We start from the raw sequence: 27664 nt of genomic DNA on the forward strand, positions 1-27664 counted from the left end.
GTTATCTAAAATCTTCTAATTTCAATAATGTAGCCCAGTACCTATGACTTTATCAGTACGATTTAAAACTTTGAAATAGACGGACACTATTTTTTGAATGTATATTGTATTGACAATTTTTTTCTATAATTAAACGAAATAATTTACAATTACGTGTACATGACAAAAGGTATTTTTTGTTATGACAAAATTGTGTCAATCTAGGAAAGAGCACATTATGGTGTATAGTAAATATAATAGTGACGTTTTGTTGATAGAATACAAAATAAAACACAGCCACATATTCATTAAACTAATATTGTTAGAATAGCAAAGAAAAAATGTTTCTGTAGTTAAGGAGGAAACCGTTATAGGTATATAGGTATGTTTTTTTAAGTGGGGTGATGTTAAAATCAAAGCATTTCAAGATAAGACACTCCGGAAGAATCAGCGTCTGTAGCATAAGAAAAGACTAAAATGCTTACCATTAAGATTGCCTTAGGAAGAGTTTTGTTCAAATGTATCGTTGATTTCTCGTATTGTTATAATTTAATTTGATATGTTACACTCATTTCTATTGGTTAGATCTTTGAGGTTATTTTTCCATAAACCGAAAGAATCGAACGTCATGTATTATGACGTCATAAATACGAAACGTTTTCGTCGGGAATTTTAAAAGCGGCACAGTCATTGGCAAAACTGAATTATTGGATAAGATATCAAGGAGCGACAACTCAATTTGTTTTATAGTAAACATAACTAAATTTACGGAAATTGATGCCTAATTAGTACCTGATTGAGTTATCTGAATTAAATTATAAGCATTATTCTCAATACTTTTCTCAATTCTTTTTCATGGACGCTTCGCGTCTATGAAGAATGTCCTTCCGTTTTTTGTCTATGACTTCATAACCCAAAAGATATGGATAATAATTACCTGATTGGAAAAGGCATTTTGATACGAGGTCAAAGTTCATTTTGATATTCATCATCATTGAATTAAAAATACCGAATTTCGGGATAAATTAATTTTAATTATGACAAAACAAAAGAATTAGCTATGTTTGTGTTACTTATGCCACAATACAATCAATTCATCGAAGAAATATGACAAGAAAAAAAATATACATGTAGTAGATGTATAAATAAATTTATTTTAAAAGTGCAAAATGTTGTAAAAACAAGTAAAGATAATGGTTGCTAGTGGGATCTTAGTCAATAGGTTTAAGGTATGCGTATGTCGTGCAACTTTGCATAATAGTTATATATTGCATCAGAACAAGTCACTTAAAATAGAACATCAGCAAATTGAGGACGGCATCACTTATTTCTTAAGCACAAGCAAGAAATGCAGAAAGCTGAGGGAATATGTCAAAAATGAAGCTTGCAAGCAGACATAACCACATTCTTTTCAAGAATAATCTTTGGCAACCTCTAACTAACTATCACATAATCTCCTAATATCAATAAACAGAGTTAAGAACATTGGCTACATGTATTTGTTAAAGTGTCCATTGAAGGTAATATCATGGGAGAATGATAACTAAATGATCCATGGTAATAAGAATATATACAATTCCTTGCTGGCATCGGTCTTGCTACTCGTAGTCACAAATTGAAAAATCAATGGACGGAATGAGGTTAATACGTAGCACATTTTGCAATCACTATTGGTGTCTTTGGATGTAAATACTAAATTATCATGGTATGTTCCAGCTGTGCTCATGTTCTGTCTACACAGAATGTATTTCACCGCTGTTGGTTTTTGTAGTGGGTTTCTAATTTCAGTTGGGTTTTTTTCACTGTCGAATCCTTTTTAAATCTATTCCCTGTATACCCCGAACACGGACGCATTACAAAACCACGCTTTCCCCTGGTATGATCCTTGGTATGTGTAAGTTGCTGAATTATCATATTTATTGTCCCATGCACACCTGCTCGTCAGGGCCATCGCTTGGTCTTTGACCTCTCCAATGTAAACAACACAGATATATTTGTAGCGGTCATAATTTAATGCTTTCATCTGGTCCTTAATTTCGTCACTTAACACTTTGGCCATATTTCTTGCGAATTTAGAATTATATCTATATCTTTCTAGACGGGATGAAAGAATATCCTCCAGGATTTGTCGTGCTTTCACAGAACTGAATTTCTGGTTAGGTTCCATGCGATAACTTGGTTCCTTCTCAACATGGACATTGCTTGCGGCTATTGACGATGATCTCCTATCTTTTCCAAGCTTTGACGTTAGTTTGCTCGTCAAACGCTTGGATGCCATCAACCCAACAATAGTTGGCCCGGATGTAGCGGGTTTCATTGTCTTTTTGACAGGTCCTGCATCTGTCGATGCTGACTTCCGGTCCGCCATGTTTGTTGAACTATTGACGCTCTAGATCGTATAGTGTTTTTTTTCCAAAGAGAGATCGACTATCAGTGAATCTCGTGTCCCACTGGCCTTTTTCTATGTCCCTGAAAAATACGAAAAAAGGAACATATATATTAGCATTCAAATAACCCCTGTAAAATTACAACGTGCAATGACTACCAAGGGAATTTTATCACGCGGTCGGCTTACTACTAAGTTAAATATTGTATCGTTTCATAGACCGAATTCTGTTGAAATCAATTGTAATATTAGCCTGTGGATATCAATGTCACGTCATTAATTGTAAATTGCTGCTGTGAACGATTTTAGCTTCCATCTATTTAGATATTGCCGTTATTTGTAATATGATATATAATTGTAATTTTACCGAAGGTATCAAAACTGAATTTCTAAAATTGTTTCACATGTTGTCTATTTTGAACGGTATCTACAATTACATAAACGTCTGTATGAATTAATTCCTTTTTCATGGGCGGTCTGGATACAATACTCAACTTTTAAACGTGTTATATTGCTATAGCCTGGTATTCGTGTTTTGATGAAAACAAAACAGTTAAAAGCCTACTGCATTGCATGAATTTACATACACACACAAAAGACTACAACCGATAAAATATGCGCTATTTCGTTCTTACATTACAGTAATTAAATATATGGCTTTCTCTTCCACTTGCCAACATAATTTGATATGCATATCATTAGAGGTTTACGATTAGTTATACATTTAGAAATGAATCCTATTATGTATAATTTGACGTCAATTTCAATGGCTGACTTTTTGTGATTGTGTTTCGTTAACGTTTATCGAATTGCATGTCAACTAGTATATAGACATTCATTATAGGATGGCCTATTTTATTGGTAAAAGAACCCAAATGGTGCCGTCACGAATCACTGACCGTGTTATACTGTATTATTACAATATCAATACTACACACAAATAAACCAATGATCACTGTCGATCAGATTTCGCTCAAAACATATGCAACACGATTATATCTGGAATCTGTATAAAATGACAATAGTGGACTGAAATTGCATATATTTTCAAAAAGTATCGCAATATTAGGATTCATTCTATAGTTCTATAGTTATTGTTAGATGTTGGTCACATATTGGTGTGGAATGTTCATAACAGGTGTGGCAAAGTGATCAACGCCATAGCTATTTTATACTGACACATGTTACACATCACTTTGTATTTGTAGTGCAATGATATAAACATTTTAGAAGAAGAAAAATCTGCTGATATTGACTCTGTACGATATGAGTATTTATCAAATTTATCAACGATATCAGTGAGTTAAATCAACATGAAAACTATCAAAAACACAGGAAAGGAAAATTTTCTTCCCATTTTGGTAAGATAAATTGATGTATTCGTTATATACATTTCAATAATGGTATTTTCAATAATTAGACTCAACATTGACGATCAATGTTTTCATAGTTGATATATATAATACTTAAATCCTGTCCCCGGATATTCTATTAGTAATACCTTCTTATTACCAATTGATCATTAAACGAAATCGATAGCCGAAAGTTTAATACAAAACTGTGTGTATTCCCATTCATATTTGAAATTAAAATCCTCAACTACATGTCAGTAAATATTGTCTATATAGACTATCACAAATAATACAGATCTTACCTTTTTCTAGTTCAATCAACTGCCCTATATTTCGGAAGAGACAAGATTTATCGTAGATTTTACCGTCAGAGTATACCGCTATACAGATAGTGAGACTAATGTATTTAATGGTGTTCTTTATCTCGGGTAGCGCTATAAATACATCATTTATTATTGTAATACACGACTTTAGTATTGTGAAGGACTTATTGATATTCATCTATCTGCAAACCGGTAGTTTGAGAATTTTCATGGCGATGGAAAGTAAAAAAGAAATTATAAATACTAACTGTGATCTTAGCAAATTTTCCATTCAATGTGGTTAGCTGATATTATTCATTTGTATACCTCAAAGCCATTTCACATCAACTTTTTAATGACCAGTAAGCATGTTGACATAACCTTATGGGTGAAATATTTCCACAATCATTCGATCGATTGAACGTCTGCCTGTGAAGAGGTTTCGTGTTTATTCCCTTTCTCCAATTCTTCTCCAAGACATTTAAATCTAATGGACGAACGATAATTGAAAGAGACTTCAGTCGGAGCGCTTTCCTCAATGTCTCCTCGAAGCACCCCAAGCTGTTGAGAATAAAAGTAGTAAAATAGTGTATTGATTGGCAGTAAGATGTGATTGTTCCCTTTGTTTATCGAGCCGGTCGATGCTGTAGTAAGCAACAAAACAAATATTTAATAGCATACAGCCTTACTTGTTAAACCAAAAGTATATTCCGTTATACGATCTTATTATATCTGATAACGGAGGTGTCAGAAACTGTGCTGACGTTATGTACAGAGAGGATCTACACATGATTGAGTAGACGGCGTTTTTGGATATGTAAATTTATATTGCTGTAGGTAGAATTTAACACTTTCAATAAACTGTCATATTTTGTGACCTTTTGGTAGTGGCACCATAATAAAAGAGACACGCCATATAACTGGTAAATGGATTAATGTGATTTTTACAATAAGTAATAATAATTTTGTGTTCATTTGTTCTGTTCAACTATGAATTTCAGATCAAAATAGAGATTATTCAATCGGTACCTAGTTGTTTGAAGACAATATCAATATCAACTTAGGGTCCCGAGATTTATATTGATAATCAATACGAAAATAACTTTATTAAAACAACTACACTGTTCGATTTATTAGTTTTCAGATATCTTTTGTCATTTTTTATGTAAACGTTGATAACAAGTCCTATAAAACATTTTGTTTTCGAAATATCTAAGGGAACACTCTACATTTACTAACAGTGTCGGTGATTGCACAAACATTGTAAATATAGCTCTCCCAATATAATGTTCTTTAATTTATTTAGGGAAGAGTCTTTTAGTGCTTCAGAACCTCAAAAAAGGTGGAACAGAACTACTGTTACTCAAAGAAATTCGTTTTTATGATTAACAGTCTACATTCATTTTTATATACGGTAAATACGTTTATCATTCTGGCGGCATTTAAACGACCTACTGCTACCAAGGGCCATGCTTGATAGATATGGTTTTGTTGTTCTTCAGACAAAACACTTAAAATGGTTTTTTACAATCGTCATATAAGCAAAACAAACTTGTGTTGAATAGAAAATGCACGTTTCACATAAAAGAGTTTTTTCTCATACAGGCATTTGAAATGGAAAAAAATATGACTTCGTTAAATTAAGACATTTTGTTAGGAAAATGATATATGGATTTTTTTACAATTACACGTGTACGTTATTGCTAATTCATTTGAATAAAACAGGTGGATGTATGTTTCGAGACTCAAAACTATTAAACAAAAGCGTGTTCAATGCTCATTTAAAATTTTATAGAAACGCATGCTGCCCTATCCGAAAACGCATCGTGTGAAAACGCATGGGAGTATTACTATGAATGACACAGAACATGTTCCCCGTAACGCTAAGGCCTACACATGTACAGCGACACTGGTAGTCAAGTGCACGATGACCCTTTATAATTAGGTCTACCTGCCTAGTACAATAGGTGTTCACCCACCCGTGTCGTAATTATCACATATCTAGTGGCATTGTTTTAATAGTCTCTGGTCGTGAACGGCCATTCCCATTACAATGCTTTACCATGCGTACGTAGTTATGTATACATGTTGTGTAGTTAAGTACCGCCATTAAACGTATTCGATCTCACATGTAAATATGACTAAGAAAATATTTGTCCAATTTCAAATTAAATGTTTTAGAACTAAATAATTATTGAGTTATATATTTAAGATATAATTCCTTTGTAATTTGTGAAATTTTTTTGAGTTGACATTAGCTGTTTTGATTACGTTAGTACTATATAATTGAGATAATTGTACTATCGACTATGAATGATAGATTTATTTAATATCGCTTCAATAAATATGTTTATTGTGAGAGAGACATGAGTCCAGTGGTTGGGAAGCCCTATGATATGTTGACCATGAATGACGTCGTGATTTGAATGTTGATTATTGGATATATAAATTGTGTATTATTTGTCAAATACAAACGTTTGATATCCGATAGCAAATGTTCAAGAAGTCCATGACACAAACATTCGTATTTCTATATCATAAAATCATAGGAATGAGTGCGAGATTAATACAACAAGCAATACAGCGATTTTTTTCAAATATTCAAAGCAGCAATTAGTAAAATTACCAACTCTAAAAGAAAATGTCCGTAGTTCCGTTTCAAATATACTGTCATAATTATCTCCATTTAGCACGTAAGACGGGTCCTTGAAGCTACATTGCATTGAATGAGCGTGGTGTGTGTTATTAAGTTTTAGTAATACCAGTTGTTATAACTTTATACATATACAAAACTATTCGCAATTGCATTCAATACATCTACATAAACACATATATCGTATTTCAAAATCATCAATGTAAAGGGTGTAATTTCAATTGATTAAATTTTCTCGCAAAATTACATAATTATTCAAATTAAACGGCAAAATACAAATGTAGGAAAAAATAAATTCTACTCGTGATAATTGTAAACGAATTACGAACGATATCTACGGAGATACACCACGTTGAGAAAACACCTTAGTCACTATTCAGTAACAAAAAAAGTGTTGATATACGATATTATGTTTTTAACAGTTAAAGAAAATGGTTGACACATGCATTCAACAATATTGATATGGTGGTTTACAGACACAGTGTGGGACTGAGTACCTGTCCGAAGTGTAGAAAACAATGTATCCAGGATTAGTAGCATATTAACAGTATATAGACACCAAGAACAGGGGATTCGTGACATTAAGTAACCGATTATCAATACCAATGCTACCGTTACGTGGAATAAATACATAGTATATTATTGTTGTTGTATAGTTTGACAATGCGAAATATGCTCCCTGTTGTTATGTTATGGAAGTTGAGTAGTTGAAGGAGAAAAACAGGCCATGTCTTGGGTTTAGACCTTTAGGGGATCTTTAGATTTATCTGAACGTAATCATGTTGATAAGCAGTTAAATAAACAGTTCAAGGTTGTATTGTTGAAGAGCTCTCCTTTATCGGGCACGTATTAATAGAATTGGCTTCATTCTTGTCCCTCGTTCAACCATACAAATACAATTAGCTCACAATTGGGTCAGGGCACTGTTGTCTTAATCTTTATATAGAAAATTATATAGAAAACAACATAACGTTAAATAAAAAGACTTAATGAATCTTTACGAGCACTTCGTGTGATATCACTATTATTGAAATAAATTTAATAATTACAGGGTATTGTTTAGTGGAATAACCTAATGGATACACTTTACAAAAAAATCATGTAAAGCTGACAGAGCTTATTGTATATGAAATATGTCGTGTCCAGCCTATCGATACGAAGTATACAGGGGAGTATTCCTACACATACATTTATATTTATACTTACAAAGAATTCACGGCTAAGTATTACTTCTCCCAATCGCTGTTTTATTTTATGGGTACCTATTATATGCCGTTTGGACCGATTGTATGTCCATTAGTTGGCAATAAAAGTCCCTGGTTATCAACTTCTTATTTCTTTTACACATTTCTAATTGAGACGTTGTCATAAAATCTTCTTCATTACAAGTAAACTTCAAAAGGGAATTGGGGAGAATTTTACCAAACTTTTGCCTTACCTATGTACAATCAGTTATCGAGGGTTGAGTCTGACCCAGTATGTTACCATTGGTTTGAGCTATACCGTAAACATTATTCGCTCCCTTTTGTTACAAAAATCCGATACTGGTTCAATATAGCCATTACAACCAAAGCTAAATAACGAGTTTTGTACCAGTAATTATTGTTCTAACTCGCATTGTTGACAATAGGGTTAGTGTTCAAACAAGCACTAAGCGTAAAATCGATCATTTCATGTTTCATTATGGCCATAAACAACCTACAAAAGTCCTACTGTTAAAGGACAGTCCGTTTTACAATATATTTTGTAATTCTATACCGATAACTCTAGCTATATACCATGTCAAACGTTACACTGTTTATAATAAGTCGTTAGTCCATAATGAATGTGAGACGCAAAACTATAATTACAGTTACTGCCATCGACAAATTAAAAATCTCACAATCATAATTGGAAACAAAACACTAAAAGAAGTTTCGCTGAAAAGAACAAAAGAATCGCTAGATAGGATATACTCGTTAAGACAAACTCACCTGTGGTGAAAGGCGTGTGTATATACATCAATTTAACCGCACTACACTTTTTAAATTCACAAGAGACCTTCCTTATCTCAACTACCTTTACGTTTTGTCTATTGCGATCACGTGATCGGGACACTACAACGACAAGGTAACCAAGCAAACTGGTGGAGTTACTTCCCTTGCTATTGATGACACATGTGTTCTAACTGTCAGGTATAGATGGAATAATGGCTCACAGGAAATTTCTGTCGATCACACCTCTATATTATCAATCTCTTATGCAAATGGAAGTCTGTTAGAGCCTTTTATTCAATACTGTTATGAAAGGCTTTGGCGAGAGACGATCGAAAGTCATATACATACCAATTATACGTTGTTGTGCTAGCCATACTTTAAATTCCAGTGCGTATTCTAATGCATGTTGTTGTATCAGCTTTCATCTGCAACGATGTCAAAGAGATGCTTCTTCAGATGTTGATTTTTTTTACTGGAGAAATGCGACTTTTGTAAGCGCTAGGCATACCTCTCTATAGGAATGCTGGCAGTGTTGGCATCTGGTCTGGCTTTACGTGGTATAGCACCTTCACACAATCACCTTGTCAGAAGAAAATACTGATTTCCATTATAAAGGGGATATTTAATCTGTGAAGAACAATGGAGATGTCATTACTATATTGACGGCTAGGTATTACAGCCCGAAAACAGCATAATACCCATTATTAATGAACAATGCAAAAGCGAAAAAATGCTAGTCAATGACTGTCACATTTTATTTACGCATTTTCTTCAATATTTTTACCTTTAGGTTAAGGTGTAAACCCTTATCTGAAACGAAAATTATTTCATATTTCTTATGATTACTTTGACAATAAATCATGACTAGAAGTATTATTTTTAGCATAAAAATTCATATTACCTGAAAGCTATTATTCAGAAAGATATGATAACTACAGTTATAAACCGTATTCCAAAGCACTGTTTCAACCTACTTTAAAAAACGCTCAGTTTAATAATAAAAAAGTATCTGAACACTCAACGAAACAAAAAAGGGACATTTTGAAAGTGCGTTGAACATTCATCACATAATATTATAATGCACTTCTTTTTTAAAAGTAGGTTGTAACACTTACATTTACCTCATCAATTGCATTGTCAAACCATGCAATTGTTTACATGTAAATGACCACAATCTATCAATATCATTCTATTGACAAAACTACCTGGGTTTTTTTTATTAAAAATAAATAAAATAACAGGTACATTAGAAAAAAAGGTATTATCTCAATTTAATTTAAACATTTAATTAATTTATATAGGTTATCTAAAACCTTTTTTAAAATTTAAACTATCCAAACAGAAATTTTAAGCTTTGGTCGTGAAATCGTAAAATTTTCGAAGAAAAACAAACTTTTCAAGCCAAAAATTATTGCGGCGATATTTATTGTCTGTCTTTTTGATATGTTGTGGATGTTTTTGTATATGTCTTTAAAATCAATATTGATAAATGTAAAAAAAAGGGTCAGCGGACACCACAATTACATTTTTTACAAGAAATGTGAATGGATGACCAGTATTGTTACTGGGGAGAGTGAAGAAGACTGAGTGCCGATGTCTTTTGATTTGATAGCTTGGAGATGGGAGCTTTTGGGATAATATGTAAACAAAACCATCAATGAGAATGTTTAAACAAGAGAAACTTAGTATATGTTGTAAGGTTCACTTGATAAAATACTTAATTACACGATGATGGATTCTTATTGGTAAGAAACATTAGTGATATCTGGGAGGATAACAACACAATAACGAACACACTTAGTACAACTACTAGTACTATTAGAGATTGATATGGCGAAGATGAAATATACGTTTTTGCTTAAGGATGTACACCTCTGAGAAGTCAAAATTTTCTTGTATTAAACTTTTTTTCTCATATGGATTTTTGGAAAAAGGAGTTCGTACCATAAAAGAAAATGGAAGAAAAAACATATGTCCGTGTGCTCGTTTTTGAGCTTTTGTCACTCAAAGATACCTAGTTGACAAAATATTGGATTTTATGGGAATTTTGCCGTTTTGACCATATAAGATAGAGATTAAAGCCATAATTTCTGAATGAGGTGTTTGATATGTATGAATGTTTGTAGAATTCATTTTCTAGTAGTCTTCTTTAAAAATATACCAGTTTTGATCAATTAGACTAATATTTTTTCTCAGAATAACAACATATGCTACCCCTACCCCTTAATTTTGTGCAACAAAATGCACCATTTTCAGCCATTTTTGCCAAATTTAACCCTTTATAGAAAAAGTTCTGGTATTAAACTTTTGTTATTATTTTGCATATCAATAGGGAAACGGTTGTTCTTTCTAAATCAGGAAGAAAAATTGGGGGTCCGTGTGCTTACTTTTTTGCCCCATTTGAATTTTTGTTATTTTTCAGTATTTTAGAGTAAAAAATAAAAGTGCCCAAATTACCATTAAATGTAAAAATAAAGTCACAAAAGTGTATTGTTTCACATATTAATGCTCAATATTTTAATTACTACGAACCTAGTAACGATTTGCAGCAAATTTTAGCTAAATACAGCTAAAAATGCTGGCGCAGTAATGATTTAAGTAAAAACAATTTCAGTAAAAAATGTTAAAACTGTGGCTCTACTTGAAGCGAAAAAAGACACAATTTCAAAATGGCCGCCAAATGGGTCATTTCTTAAAATCCCCGTTTAAAAAAATCTACTAAAAATAGAAATGTAATTTTTTGACAAAATTTGCATCTGGCAACTTGCTACAGATACTGATAAATTATATTTGAAAATCTCATAACTTCTTTGATCTATGTTGAAACGAGACTTCAATGGGACTGAAACCTCAGAAGAATACATCCTTAAATAATCAAGACTAACCTTTTAACGTTAACCCTATTAAGAACTTATCAAGTTTACATATTATGTAAACTTGATAAGTTCTTGATAGGGTTAACGTTTCTATCTTGAAAACATATATAAGTCATTGTAAAGAAACCATGGGAACTGTATTCATAAAATATGAGTTGTGCAAGACATCATGTCATAGTATAAAACATACATTGATATGTAGACGTGTCTTCTTTGTAATTATTTCATCTCCTTCAAACTGACATGTGTGTAACACATAATCGAGTTGCCATTGATAATATTACATTACAATGTATTTGTAAATCTCATTACTTACGTGAACACTACAATAATACAACTATGATTCTATGTTTGGAAACAAATTACGTATATGTATCTTGACACATATAGAACAAAACTGTCTTATAAGGAATGTTTACATTATACAAATTGACTTATTGATAAAGCTTTTAATGACATGTTTATCAATAATCCATCATTTAAGGATTAAAGTCTCTTTCTGGTGGTTCTATCGAAGGATAAAGTTGAGTAGGGTATCGTTATTTTGAATGGACATACTCAATCGAGAAATAAAGTTGAGTAGCCTTTGGTTGAAATCAACGGGGTTTATACTCTCAATTCACCACTGACTGTAAATATAAACCTATAAATATAGCTATTAAAAAGAGTTTTTGATAAGAATTACATATAAATACATACATCATAAATATTCATTTCAGTTTATTCTTAAATCATATTCCAAGAAGCAAAATAAAAACCTTTTTGTAGCATTGTTTAAATTAAATATATATAATTACATATATCGAGTAAAAAGTACGTGTCCGTGTAGAATTGAATATATAAAAAAATAAAACTCAACGACCTTCCTCTAGTACTTTCGCCATTTCATGATGGCTATTCAGGAATATCAAATTAATATTATATATATAAATTTGTACCAGAAGAGTGATAATATATATACTAATGTGATAAGTCTAGTATTATACATTTAATATATTGAAAACTCAGATATTATGATAAAACACCAAATTTCTGGGTAGAATTTGTGTGTGTTGAATGCCCCCTTCTCTGTGTGTGTTGAATGCCCCCTTCTCTGTTCGGATCTTTTGATCAAAAAATACAACATGATGATAATATATGCACACTTTTTCTGTTTATTGATAATCCTAACACAAAACGTCTATCGACATTTACATACAAAAATATTGAGAGGTTTAAATAGTAATCTTATCTTAGTATGTGATACTTACGTAGTACAAATTAGATTGACAATAAAGAATTATTGGCGTGGAAACCAAGATAAAAAAGTAAACATTTAATGTACCTCAGTGGTAGTTAAACATATTTATTTTTATTTTTTTTATCTTTTACTTAGTCTATAGCAAGGACAGATTCTAGTTTTTCTTTCCATTTTATATATGCATTACATTAAAGATGCTCCACCGCAGACAAATGGTATTTTTTCACTATCAAAAACAGGAGAAGACGATTTAGTATTTTTCTTCGGTTACAAAAGTAACTTACTCAACACCATTACCACCAATGAAAAGCTTGAGCTTCTTATTTTACTTAAAGTTTAAAATATGAAAAGTAATTAATTGCATCCCGAAAAAATGCCGTAGCACAATATTCTTTATGAAATGAAGTTATGATTGCGCATGCACCAAAGGTGAAATAAATTATTTCATATTACTTTTTTGTGTTAATTAGGCATATATATACACCATTAAACACCAATTATTGCTCAAATGATGAACATCATTTATGCTCTGTCGACGATGGAGCATCTTTAAACTTTCGTTCTAAATTTGTGATCCTGCGGTGGAATATCGCATTGTGTTGCCAACGTCGATTATTACTTAAAACAAAGGCAAATGCAGTGGTACTGACGGTCTAACGTTTCCAGCGGTTAGATTTATACGGCTAGAATACGAACCATAATCATAACTCATTTGATATATAAATTAGATATATAATACCCCGGTAACGTATTTAACGATGCTCCACCGCCGACAGAGCATAAATGATATTCGTCATTTGAACAATTATTGGTGTTTAATCGTGTATATATATGCCTAATTAACACAAAAAATAATAAAAAATAATTTATTTCGCCTTTGGTGCATGCGCAATCAGTGCTTCATTTCATATAGAATATAGTGCCATGGATTTTTTTCGGGATGCAATTAATTATTTTTCATATTTTCAACTTGAAGTAAAATTAGAAGCTCAAATTTTTTAATGGTGATAATGGTGTAAAGAAAGTAACTTTTGTAACTGAAGCAACTAAATCGTCTGCTCCTCTTTTTTATATTGAAAAAATACCATTTGTCAGCGGTGGAGCATCTTTAAAGGATTTTAATCATATAATATATAGTTTTCATAGGGTTTCTTACATTTCATTTCTCGATCTTTTCTTGTATATATCTTCAGCAACCTAATAACCTTAAACATTTAATTAATCAATTAAAAAATGTGGACTGTGCATATGTTTATTATAAAACGTTTGTACATATTGTTTATGATAGCATATTTAAGTTCCCAACACAGGTAGAAGAGGGAAAAATAGGTAAGGTGAAACAACATCACCAGTCAATATATTTTTCAGGACTCTACTCGTACCATGCAGCTGAATAGCACAATTAAATATTCTTGTCCATTCCCTATCATAACATATATATTGAATATACCAAGTTTCTGGTAAAAATGAGTGTGAGTGTTGAATATCCCCTTCTCTGTTCGGATATTATAATAGTAAAATTATTTTGAAGCTGATAGAAGTGGAACAAATATGCATCAGCGACCTACCAATACATTAACCCATACTAATGACAATGAACCGGGAACAAAGTTTATATACATGTACCTTGGAAACCATTGGAGATCTATAAATAGATCTTAACAAACCGAGCTCAAAATAGAGCCATTCTGATTGGCTGTCTAAATTTAGATTGAGGTAGACAAGTTATAACTGTAAGTTCTGATGTCTTGTTTTAGATCATTTCTGTTCGAGCAGCCTTGAGCATGCCGATGGTCAAAAAACAAGTATTGTTTGTATAAATCACATCGACGAGAAGGATGGTGCATTAAGGTAAGCATGCATATAGACTACATATGTTATATTTTTTTTATTTGATCATGTGCATAGTATAAGTTAGGTAGAAGGGAAGTAACTCTTATTGACATTGACTCATTCTTAAATTACGCTAAGTTGACAATAATCAGAATAAATGGGTCATATTAATTTCATTGATATGACTATGAATACGCAAACACAATCAAAATTAAACGCAAAACCGCAAAATGTCTAGGGCATATAGTACATAAATGAACTTACCGCAACAATATCGACGTTTATATATTATACATACTTATTCATATTTTATCCTTGAGTTTTCTTTATTTGTTTTATTTGCTTATTAATATGTTACTTTAATTCAAATTTGCTTGTAACAAGCTTTTTCGCTGACTCTCTAAAACATATATTTTATCAGTCCATAAAGGAAAACATAGCGGCCACGTTTGTAACGTCGTTTCTGATTGGCTAATATAATGGTGTAATGATTTCATAGAAAAAAAGTACCAAAATGAATTCGCAATTTTGATTGGTTATCTTTAGTAAATTGAATAACAAAAATTAATTTAAATATTTTTTGATGTTATTGAGATATAACACAAACATCTGAGTGAACAAGCATTATAAACTGATTCACAGTGTATTTAACTACACTCGATAACATAAAAACCTATCTAAGTAAATACTTAACTTTAGAGTATAGACATATTCTTATTGATACTGTAAATGGTTAAATGTGCATTGATCCTTTTAGCATTGAAATTATGGTTGTTGTTATTGTATCTGCATTTTACACTGGTATTTAGGAAGCTGTCGCTATGCAGAATTTTAAAGGTTATGCTGTTTTACTCGAATGCCAGATACATTTACCTATCGACAGCTTAGTTCAGTGAACCATTTTATCGCGGTACGATATGTTGTTATCAATTACTGTAATATTTGATTTTATGGGTATGTATGAAGGTACTGTATGTCACATCTTGAGTGGAAGATTTTAGCCGACGACTAGTAGTGACTAGCCGACATTTTTCAATATGAGGGGTGATTGCTTGACATAACATGCACTGGCTTATACGATTATATTTCGTTTCACACATAGATGTGTAAATGAAGATTGTTTAAAGCGGTTTTATTGATCACAGATCCGCCGAGTCATGTTATTCCGTCTTTGCATATTACAGAGTTAGCTCCCTTGCAGGTATAATATATCCTCTGTGACATCATTTAAGCATTGATGTCACTATTTTTTAACTTCATCGGGCTATGAAGTAAAAAAATAGTTACATCAAGGCTTATAATTATTTTTTCAGACTACTTGATGATATAAAATACATTTAAACGTACGATTCCATTGATTCAATACGCAACGTCGACGTCTCTATTGTGACATCATGATAACGTTGGGTTTTCGCGCCATTCTCGGATTTTTTTCATAGTATTTGAAGAAAAAGGATCTGCCAATTTAAAAGTCGGATATAGTATGAAAACAAATAAAATTAATTATTATTGTATGACCGCAATTCACTTCGTTATCTCCGAAAAATATGACGTTACGCTTGCAAACACATGACGGCACAATCAATGCCTATCCGCAAGGGCAGAAAACTCAGCAGCTATCAGCAGCTATTCTGTAATGTACCATTACAGAATAGCTGCAATGTACCATTACAGAATAGCTGCTGATAGATCACAGATTTTACACCTCCTTCTGTTTAGATTTGAACATCTCCCTGACTGACCCCGAAGTCTAGGAATACATGATTACATAAAAATTGTTTATTTTAATAGAGTTAATGCTACATATTTGGTAATTTGTTTTGTTTTATTGTTTTAAAGCTTTTACGTGTATTGTAGTAACGGTTTTCCTGACCGTTTGTATCTATATATATACATTTTTTTTTACTTTTGTTATATGGCCAAAAAACCTGTGTCTATTTAATTTTCTAAAATAGATCATATCGCCTATTGATTTGTATTGTATTAAATTTATAGATTAATAGGCATATTTGTTCAATATTTTAGATTTGAACATCTCCCTGACTGACCCCGAAGTCTAGGAATACAAAATAGCAAATCATCTTTCTTTCGTGTGCGATTTACTTTCGCGAATTTCGCGATCCAAGTCAATTCGCGATATTTCTATCTCTACGGAATACTATTTGTATTATATTTATTAACAGGAATTTCCTTTCGAGTTTTCAATCCGTTAATTTTAATCATTGTGAACTTGTTTTGAAATAAAAGTCGCGAAATTTAAAAACTGCGAAAGAACGTTGCTTTACAGTACCTCGCGATTAATATTGAAATAGTGTTGATATTAAAATATCAGTTGTATCAGCTATGTAAAATCCTGCATCTTTATTTGTAATCAAGAAAACGTTTGTTCACTTTCTGGACAATTTGATTCCATGAAAGCAAGTATTAATCTAATCATAATGATTGTGAAAGAGGTCAGAAAAAACATTGAATGATAAAAAAAAATATCGAACAAACATTGAATGATAAAAAAAAATATCGAACAATCACAACGGTTGAAAAAATATTTTGAAATGCAACGATATTCTCTCTGTAAATGTCGGTAATACGCATATTGATCACCATACAAAGATTTAAAGAATTTGTAAGCCAAGTGATAGCACCCATTTGATATTGCATTGTAATCAAAATAAACAACTCATTACTACTTTTTTACTTTTATTTGTCTTGCATGAACGTGCCTTATGTTAATACGAGTTGCTTCCCTTGCATCAAAATCCTAATCGGCATAGCCTTCGTACGTAGTATAACACATATTGCATGTATAACTATAAGTACCTATGTAGAAGTGTTGAGTCCATATTAACCCTTGTAATCCTCTTTATAGTCAGCAATTACTATCATCTATAATCCAGGTAGCACGCGCCAGCTCACCTGTACTGTATGCGTTCGGATGGTAAATGGTTTGTCACGGAGACAGGATTCAAATCTGACATCATATGTAATTGTAGTGATAAATATTATGTATGTCTTTCTTTGCGGGTGCACGTGTTTTCTCAAAGCATGTACGCGTATTCAGTTAGCTTTTCGCCTTTTCCTGATTCTAATTTGACAAAAAAATGTTTTGAAATGATTGTCATTATAAACATTAAGACATAGAATTTGTAAACACCATTTTCTAAATTTCAAAATTTCAAAATCATGAATTATCACGATGAAAAAGAAGATATTATTAATACAAAATATTTCTCTTGTTAAAGATAAAATACAACATTACATTTTTTTTCTTTTGACCATACTGGTTTTTCATAGCATTGCATGACAATGTCATCAAAAGAAGATCGGTACAGTTTAAATAAATGAAAATCTAGCTTTATAAGAATGAGTCACTTCTGTATGCATACGCTAGTACTGCTATATGCTACTCACTACAAATGTAGCTCAAGCATATCATCAAATCTACAGTTAAACTCTTGTTTCAAGACGGGGCGTTTAACTAAAATACTGGTATTTTGTCATTTAATATTTATTCAGTATTAAAACTACAGAAGACCTTTAGCATCATGAGTTTCAATAGGTCAATGCTTCATCGGCCATTTCATGTTTTTAATGCAACCTTTGATCATGCCATCACATTTTAATGATACACGCAGATAGACTTTAATCCTCTCACTTTCTGTCAAAAATTGCTACATCATGACGCAAGTTATAAACAGCGCGTAAACACTGTTGCATCAAGGAAACCGTAAGTGAATACTGTCGATCACTACGCATGCGTCAACTCATCTTAATTATGATGTTTTACAGGACAGCATAACTGTATTATTTCATATTTGGAACATAGAATTATGTTAAAAAGTTTGAAAACATTATTTATTTATTGTGTAATTTTGGCCATTTTATAACAATGCAATAATGAGAGTAACATTGAGATGCTATCGGTCTGATATCACCAGGACACAGTTACCTAGACTTTGACATCTCCGACCTCAAATATACGGGTAAAGACGTCATGTCGTGTCCTGGCAGGGCGATAAGATGTATATATAGCTACTTGAATGATGGGGTAGCTAAGCACTATCTGTTAGACAGGTATTCGGGGGTCTAGGGAGAAGTGAAGGCGACATTTAGAGCCTATGTCAACAATGAACTTGTCTCTTCTGATTAGAGATGAATTAAACAGTATACATTTTATCATCCTGAAAGCGAAATAGATAAACCTACGGTTTGTTATCGTTACCATATAGTCATCTTCATTCATGATTGTGTCGTGTGCTTCGGTAGAGAAGAATTCCACTTGAGCTCCGCGAAAGCTAGGATTTTTGAAATTCTTTCCGAATGTGTAAACAAAAGAATATTGGTATTATGAAGTAAAATCATCCAGACATATCATATCAGTTATTACTCAAACAAACAAGACAAGGCATCAGTGTTGTTTGATGTATTTATGTGCTATTAAGGTATAACAACTCCACACAACACATGTAGCATGGCAACATGATGCTTTGTTGATTCTTTTTCTTAGGTTACGTGCTATAACCAACATTTGAACATCACTCTCGTATATATAGCAATTCCAAATCAAGTGATTGATGCCAATCTCATTATCTGTAATGAGTTGGTTCTTTTCCGTCAAACTAAGTTTAAATTGAGATGATATTATGTTTGCTTAGTGTTATCCTGCAAGTAGTAAGTCATATTGATGCTAAGATTTCAGGGTTTTTTTCTTGACTTGCTGTTAACAGATATTTCTTTCTGTATTGGTTATTATTTGTGTTTCTATTGTTGTCGTTGTCTCCGTCGTCATAATTGTTTTATAATTTTACATTCCACGTGGGTTATTTTGCACGTGAGTTAAAACAGCGCGTATTTTTCAGTCTTATTCTGATCGATGGTATCAGTTATGCATCATATTAATTATCGATTGCACTTGAACTTGATACAATAAACCTTTATAAGAGGATTGTCTACCCGTACGTACACGCGATCAACAGTCACGCGACAAATCAATTTCCATTCGTCGGCATTTTTAATCAATTTCATAGAAAACTTAATGCTGATGAAATAATGTTAAGACACTGGTCTACAGAAGGTCAAGGTAAAAGATAGCAGGAAGAAATGCTCACAATACTGCACTTCAATGGCAACTTTGTGGTTTTATTTAATCAACAATCGACACTGAAATGAACTGAAACTGTCAATCAAATCATGAAATATGTGAAATATATTTCAATAAGATTTATCTTTGTCAAATTTACAGAGTCATGACAAATTCAAGGCAAAATAAATTGAATTGTTGAAGACTGTTGTAAAATAAGTTTTGTTCTTCATTTTATTTGTTTTCTTGACTTTATTCCCATGTGAAACATTTTTTTAGTCCTGTAATGTTGATTGATGGAGTTTTGTTGTTACAGGTGTTTTGCTATAATATTATCCACGTATACCATTGAGCATGTAACCGATTTATCTTCTTCATTTTCTTCCTCATTCATGTCTTCTGCTGGGATATATGTCTCAAAGAAAAATTAAGTTTAAACAGTAAATATTTTACTCGGAACATCCTTATGTTTATATGACATCGTTTTTTTATTACAGCTGTGAAATTCAACGGGATTTTAGTGGCAATACTGAAAAACGTGTTACTGACATAATATCACAAGCCTCCCACAAAACCCATGTCGAACAATTGCCTGTTACTGACTGTAGGTCGCTGGTTTTTCTCTACATGTCATCCTATGCCTGGCACTTTGTTTAAAAACCCTTGCTATTCACGCGAATAAGATAAAACAAACAAAATAAACCTTAAACTAAACTGAATAGATTCATATTTTGAACATTTGCTTTGAGATATTTGTTTAACGACCTATTTCTGAAGAGTGCTAGGTTTTGAAATTAATATGTACATGTAACCAGAAAAAACCATCGACCTACGGTCAACATACATATATAATTTTCATTTTCGATATTCAATTTACATTTAGAGAATTATCTAAATAAACACTAGTATTGAATTTCAAAGACCTGATTTCAAATCTATACAATATTATAGTTTCTTAAGCATTTTTCAATCAATTGATGAATGTCCATATAAAGTGGCTAAAACGTGCGCGATAGGTCACGCGACAATATAAGTGTGACCTTGTTATGGCCGGGCAATGACGTAGTGATTGCTAGATCTCTTCACACATTAGAATGTAATCCTCTCTCATATCACGCTATTGTTCATCGGATCAAAAACCATTGCTTCTCATTTTTCATGATCCGCAAAGCAAAATCCTTTGCTGATATCGTACTGTCACGGTATATTCGTCTCGAAACCGGATACGACCAATGTTGATGAGGTTAACTAAAAGTGCTGGTCAATGCTTTACGATTTATGATAAAAAAATAAAACAAGTAAACAACATGACGTCCAAACGTATCATGTTTCAATTAATTCTCTCCTACGTCGACTCATTGTTCTATTTTTCTTAATTTTTCTTCATTTTTCGAACATGACAAAATCGTAGGCCTAATCTACCAATAATTGAGTAGGATGCATATATATTTCTTTATTTTTTTTCTCAATTGTATTGATATTATCGATGATGTGATGAAAAATTTCACTGCAGAAAAGAGCATGGGTATTTTTTAGTTGTTTCTGCATCCCCCGCGTTGTGATACACCAAGTCACCTACAAGTAAGTGAAGGACTTTGCTTTTACAGGAAACAGTAACCGGTGTAACTTCCCTCTTCGTATTTGTTTATCTTTGACAGGCATGTTGTGATGAATTTGGAAAAATAACTAAAATGAAATGTCTTCCTGTTTGAAAAAAAAACGAATTTCCCATAATTCATCAATAACATTGATAGATCGATAAGTGTAAAAAGTAATAACAGTTTGTACATGGCAATATGTTGGTAACAATTTACATACCTTTCTGTTTATGGAAATACTATGTAGAATTACTTATTAATTGTATAAGAAAACCCATACAAAGTGATTAAGTAAAACTTACCATGAAATAGGAGACGCTTAATCGTAATGAACGCCTGGGTCTGGTTGTTCAAAGAGTGATTACCTTACTCACCGTTTAACGGCAATTGTTAAATGGAAATACGTTCATTTCTTATCATACTAACTTAACAAAATTTTACAAGATTCTCAAGAACATTATTCTTAACCTTGCTCATTTGAGTGAAGATATAATCAGAGAGCTTATATCAATTTGGAAATTTTACTAATCAATTCATTCAGCTAATCACCCTTTGAACAACCGGGCCCGTAACATTCGTCCTATTCTCTTCATCTCGTTTCATTCAAAGTTAATACAATTTGGTTTTCTCTTTATTTTATGTATATAATAAACATATTTATTTTAGGTATTGTTATGTTCTTGGCCAAACTACCTCATATTACACCTCCATTTAGATGCAGATTAACATGAAATCCATAACATTTGGATGCAAAACTTTAAAGAATGATGAAATTTAATACCGAAGTGACACTAGATACAACACGATATAACACGATTTCACGTATGAATTAAACGTTATGTTATCCTGTTCTTCATTCATTATTTTCAGTCGACAATGTTGATTATTACAGATGATATTTTTTTCATTTTAACAAAATTAATTTTCAATTAAATGGTTGAAAAACAGAAAATGGCTATACAAGTTGTCTTCCAAAACGTTTTGTTGTATATCCTTTATTACTTATGGTTCTTTTTTTGTCGTTTTAGATTTCAATCAGGCGAGAGGTAAAGCCAGGCAGTTTCAATACCCCTCCTATAGTCAGTAAGTACATACTACGATAAAAAAATAGTCATTTCACATGTAGCCTAGGTTTGTATAACGCGTATCATTATTAAACCTGAGAACATCTTCTCCCCAAATCTCTCATTATTAAATCTGAGAACATCTTCTCCCCAAAATCATCTAGCCTTTTTATCGTGATCTTTTTATTCAATTCCCATTCAGATATACAGTTTATTATTTCTATAAATTCTCTTTTTAACCAATTTAAGTATGATTCCTTGATTGCTATGTCAGGAGTCCAGATTTTCATTCTAAATGACCATTCAAATATCATTTGGTAATGATGTAGTCAAAGATGATCAATTGTCAATGTCATCATGACGTCATACGTCCATTTTGAGTCATTACCCTGCTTGGTGACACTTGATATAAGACATTGATGGCTTTCCCTGGGCAGCATTAGCATTTCAGATTTCTCATAAGCATAATATCCATCTTTTCATTTGGTAAAGACTAATAGAATCTGACATGGGTCTGTGAAGTGGACAGGGATATCTCAACCCGAGTGAAAAATTTTGGTCGATCAACCCGAGGCTTGCCGAGGGTTAACATCCTAAATCTTTCACGAGGGTTGAAATATTGAAATATCCCTGTCCACTTCATAGACCCATGTTTGATTCTCCTAACTCAGTAGAAAAAATGACAAAATTCCACTTGGTTTCCAGCTTTTTCATCGCGCCATTATCGCAGGAACGTCATTATGCGTCAAAATTGATGAGGTCATCTACAGTGTGTGCCGCAGTTATGCCGCATGTATTGATGACGTCACGTCATTGTCTAGCGCGTGTGTGCTGTCTTTCGCCCCCCTGTGTAAGATAGAGATATCTTTTCCCTATCAACCACGGGATATCCCTGTGAAGTATGGAAGAAAACATATCTTTGTTATTCAAATACTGGATAGAGCACAAAAGCAAATATGTATATTTTCAATAAATTTATTTGATTTTCATCACATGACCTGCATATATTAGATGATTTTCTATTCAAATCATGGTTTCCTAGCTACGCTAGAAACACATATAATAACAATAAGGCAAATTTAACGTGGCACTTTTGGTTATCATGAACACATTTGACTAGGACTTTTCGTGCTTTACATATTGATACATAATAATATACAAATTGATTAACATAATATCAACAGAGCATAATATATAAAAGCACCAGAACAATGTATATGTATTAAAATAACTAATGTGACACAAATAACAAATAACATTATATAATATATACTAATATACAGAAAATCAGATTATCACTTTGAGGCTTCAATCAATTAAGGTTAATTAATTAGTTATTTCTATCATTTCAGACAAGTGACCTGCACCAAAGAATTACCAAAGAATTACAGAACTATTTACTACACTAATTTTAGAACTTGCGGTAAGCCAAAGTAAGAGTTGTCCCTCTTTATAGGGTATATATATATGTAATATATTTTTAAACGTTTATAAAGCACGTTACTTCGTTATAAGCTTCAATGTAGTAAAGCTATATATATTTCTGACCTGATAATTAGGTCTACATCAAAATGACACTTGTCGTTGTTTTAAATACAATTCATAATAAATAAAAATACATATAAAATTGCACTTTTCAATACCAAAAACCTGTAATAAGTATGATTGTATTTAAGCACCAGTTCGACCATAAAAGTTTTGTGAAATGTAGTTTGACAAAACATATGCGTATAGAAATGAAATATTTTAAGATTAGGATCAAATTCTTGAACTGTTTATACAAAATACCAAAATTTCCAAAAAATATATTAGAATCTCTCATATGTTTAAATGCAAAAATATACTCTACAGCATTAGTCAATCATTAGACTGAAACTTATGCTTGAACCTGAGTGTTTCCAAGCTACATACATTATTTTGACCATATTTTTGAAAATATCATTTTGGCTTCGTTGTATGTAATGTATATAGATGAAACTTTTGATTGGCAATTTAGATGCATAGCGATAAAATGAACTAGTTTTTATGATCTTGAAACTGGCCTTGCAAATTAGAAAAAGGGTCTAAATACAAACATGGATAATACAAATATAATTTTAACAGTATGCATAACACCCAACAGACATTATGATACTACGCTCCTCCTTCTCTCGTTTGTGCCATCCCGGGGCGGGCAGCTCAAACAGTCGTATCATTTTGTCAAGGACATTTAATGAAGGAAATTATCGGACCAGCCGAAAAAAAACCTTACAAATTGCCTTCTACGGTACAAAATGATACTAGAGATTTCCCAACCTACACCACTTATTTCCAACTGTATAATCACCATCTAAAATTGCTTGACAGGTATCAACATTGTGTTGACAAAAACAACCATTATAGATAAAAATCTACAATATTACACAACATAGTGATCAATTGACAATGAAATGGAATGCAGTGTTTGTTTCAGGTTGAACACGGAAATGTCTCTTGATTCAGACCAGAGGCCTTGTGATATCACACTGGTTCGTGATCGTCATTTCATATGTGGCGCTTCATGTGAAGTGAGAGATGGTCACTTCTAGAGAAAGCCCGTTCACATAAGTGGCACTGGAATGGCCTATCACCGGTATGTTTGCGGTAATGACGGGTAAGTTCATCAGAGCGCGCAAATTTCCAGCCACATCCTTTCCACGTGCATGCGTATGGTTTTTCGCCAGTATGTGTCCGTAAGTGTGCTTTCAGATGGGAGCTTTTTGTGTAGGTTTTACTGCAGCCGGGATGGGAACACGTATGGCTTGTCTGTCGCTTTCTTCCCCAACTTCTTCGTCCTCGCTTTTTTGGTTGACATGAGGATGGGTCAACAGGTTGCTGTGGCAACAACAGGTCGACGAGTTGTGGAGAAGATGGGGGTGTAATCATCTGATGCTGCATCATATGTTGCTGAGGCATTGGCATTTTAGGTATGAAATGATGTGCGGGCATCATGAAAGGTTGTTGTTGTGCCTGTGGCGATGTCTGTTGGTGATGCATCTGTTGGTGGTGGGGAGGCATTCTGTGGAGTTGGGGGTGTTGTGTGAGAATGGAGAGAGGAGCACGTCGTTTCACCTGGTCGTCCTGATGTTCTGGAGAGGCAGGAGGTGAAAGGTTACCTGGAATATTCAGCTGGTAATGTATCTGTTGCTGCTGCTGTTGTTGTTGCTGCTGTTGTTGCTGCTGCTGTTGCTGGGGAGACACTGGACTCATTGAACAGTTATGTCTAGGCATGGCAACAGCGGAATTGTTATTTGACATGTAGGAGGCACACGAAGTCACTGTATTTCGGTTGCACTCTTGTTTAGGTACAATGATTTGTTGTTTTCTAAAGTCAGCTTTCATGTTCTCCATATCGTACATACTATTCATAATATCAGGAATGTCCATAAATGTTGAGTGGAAATCTGGCAGTGTTTCGGCGGCAACACCGACCGGTTCACGTTTGACTTTCTGTCCATTATCCTCAGGGTACAATGAGGTGCTGTCCAACGTACCGTTATCAATGGTGTTGGAAAGAATGAAATCAAAGTCTAATAAGTCATCGTAAATTTCACTCTGAGTTGGTGAACATGGAGAACTTGCGGCCGGAGAGTTCTGAGGAGCGCTGTTGACGTTTTGTTGGGGTGAGGCGCTTGACCCGCTGATAGCTTGCAGTATGTTGTTTTCATACGGTGTGTTGTCTTGGTACAGCATTGCTAAACTCTCCACATCTTGCCATCCCTGTAATGATATAAAAACACATGTTAAAAGATGTCATTTACAGTAAAACAATTCATATATTTTTCATACATTCGAAAATATAAAATACTTGGCTATATAGAAATTATTATATCGTAACTACCATTAGGTCGAATGTGAAAATTTCCTCCATAGCTATAACACTAGGTAGCACAGTGTAGGTGGTAGTCTGTCACCGGACAAGCTCTCCACAGAGAATGGTGTCAGAACACTACACCTTACTATATATGACAGCCTTCATAATGAGATACTGTCGGAGTCGTGGAAGTACATATCATATAGATATAGACTTCATCCGATTACATATCGATATAGGAAAATAGACACGGGACGGCTAATAGGTATATACTAGGATAAAACATACCTAAAGTCCTAATTCTGATGGAATTAGGTTCATAACATCGCAGTATGCATCATTTATCACGCAACTGTAGTTATTGATCTTTACCAGATAATTGTCTATAGCTTGTTCTGCTCTTTTTTTACTGAGCATCAGCGAACATTTTTATCAATAGAAAGAAAGTATGCTTCCCCTCCGCATCAGATAATTAAATATTGACAGTATGTTTTATTAAATGCCAATTGATGAAGTACAGCTGTACCCCAACAACTATATGTAAACTCCAGAAAAAGTTATTTTTTAATAAAATATATTTACGATAATTTTACTAAATTGATATTACAAATAATTTAAAGTAAAAGTAAAATAAAATAAAGTTGAGTACTTACATTAGCAAGTTCGCTGTTATCTTCAAACTTGGGTGACACTGAATAGCTAGTGCCTGATTCCAATAGGGAATCCATGATAGTGATCATTCAACAGGTGTATAAACACAGTCTTTAGTACTGTAGAGTCGGTTAGGTCGATATGTTCCTCGCTTGGATTAAAACAAAGTGTATTGGATAGTATATTTTCATTTACTATATAGCCATCTAAAAATATATCTAATGAACTGTCTGTAGGTAGCGCTCGACCAATCAGAACGCGCCCCTATATTTAGCTGCTATATAAGCGTTCCTCGCCTCAGTCAGCTCATAGTTCCTTAGAGATGTGCTACGGCACACAACAAACAAACGAGTGAAACGTTTCCTTACTCATCAACACCAGATGAGCTCATAGTTTCTAATCACATGAATATACATGATGAAATAAATTTTTCATGGTCAGAATTTAGTACTTTTGGTAGAAAACTTAATTTTTTTGGGCTAAAACATGGTAACATACATATCTTATATACGTAGTAACATTGACCCAGATTTAAAGCGGTCACGATCGACAAGTCGGAACGTAAAGCGATAGCTCGGTGCACTACGTACATTGCCGAATTACATGAAATAACTTCCGAGTAATACCGAAACTTACCGATGATGTCATATGATCAGACATTCATGCTTACCTGACTCCAGACATAAAGTTTTTGTAAGCATCGTTACGTCTAAATTTAGCTGGCTATTAATAGAGGCGTATATAAGTGTTTTCGCTGTAGATATGGAGCAGTCAGTCGATGTAAAGGGACACAGGCAGAAGGTTGTCCGACAAACTGTACTAGATACAGTCCTGATGAACAGGAA

The 27664-nt window shown here is 33.0% G+C and overlaps 2 protein-coding genes across 5 annotated transcripts; both read right to left on the reverse strand.

The window, feature by feature from the left end:
* Nucleotides 1–1104: 1104 nt before the first annotated feature.
* On the reverse strand, nt 1105–9182 carry LOC138325548 (dynein light chain Tctex-type 5-like). 4 transcript variants are annotated; one of them, XM_069271294.1, is made up of 2 exons: nt 8997–9182; nt 1105–2448 (listed from the first exon to the last, which is right to left on the reverse strand). In XM_069271294.1, exon 2 carries the CDS (start codon nt 2345–2347, stop codon nt 1802–1804), a length of 546 nt encoding a protein of 181 aa, XP_069127395.1. In that variant the 5' UTR covers nt 2348–2448; nt 8997–9182; the 3' UTR covers nt 1105–1801. The 4 variants fall into 4 exon arrangements, with proteins under 4 accessions (XP_069127395.1, XP_069127393.1, XP_069127397.1 ...); XM_069271292.1 differs by lacking the exon at nt 8997–9182 and adding an exon at nt 8646–8888; XM_069271296.1 differs by lacking the exon at nt 8997–9182 and adding an exon at nt 4401–4585.
* Nucleotides 9183–23295: 14113 nt separating this feature from the next.
* Nucleotides 23296–27000, reverse strand: LOC138325549 (Kruppel-like factor 2). The gene is made up of 2 exons (XM_069271297.1): nt 26822–27000; nt 23296–26074 (listed from the first exon to the last, which is right to left on the reverse strand). Exons 1-2 carry the CDS (start codon nt 26906–26908, stop codon nt 24860–24862), a joined length of 1302 nt encoding a protein of 433 aa, XP_069127398.1. The 5' UTR covers nt 26909–27000; the 3' UTR covers nt 23296–24859.
* Between the last annotated feature and the right edge of the window lie 664 nt (nt 27001–27664).

This window comes from Argopecten irradians, chromosome 6 (assembly GCF_041381155.1).
Source record: "Argopecten irradians isolate NY chromosome 6, Ai_NY, whole genome shotgun sequence".
NCBI lineage: Eukaryota > Metazoa > Mollusca > Bivalvia > Pectinida > Pectinidae > Argopecten > Argopecten irradians.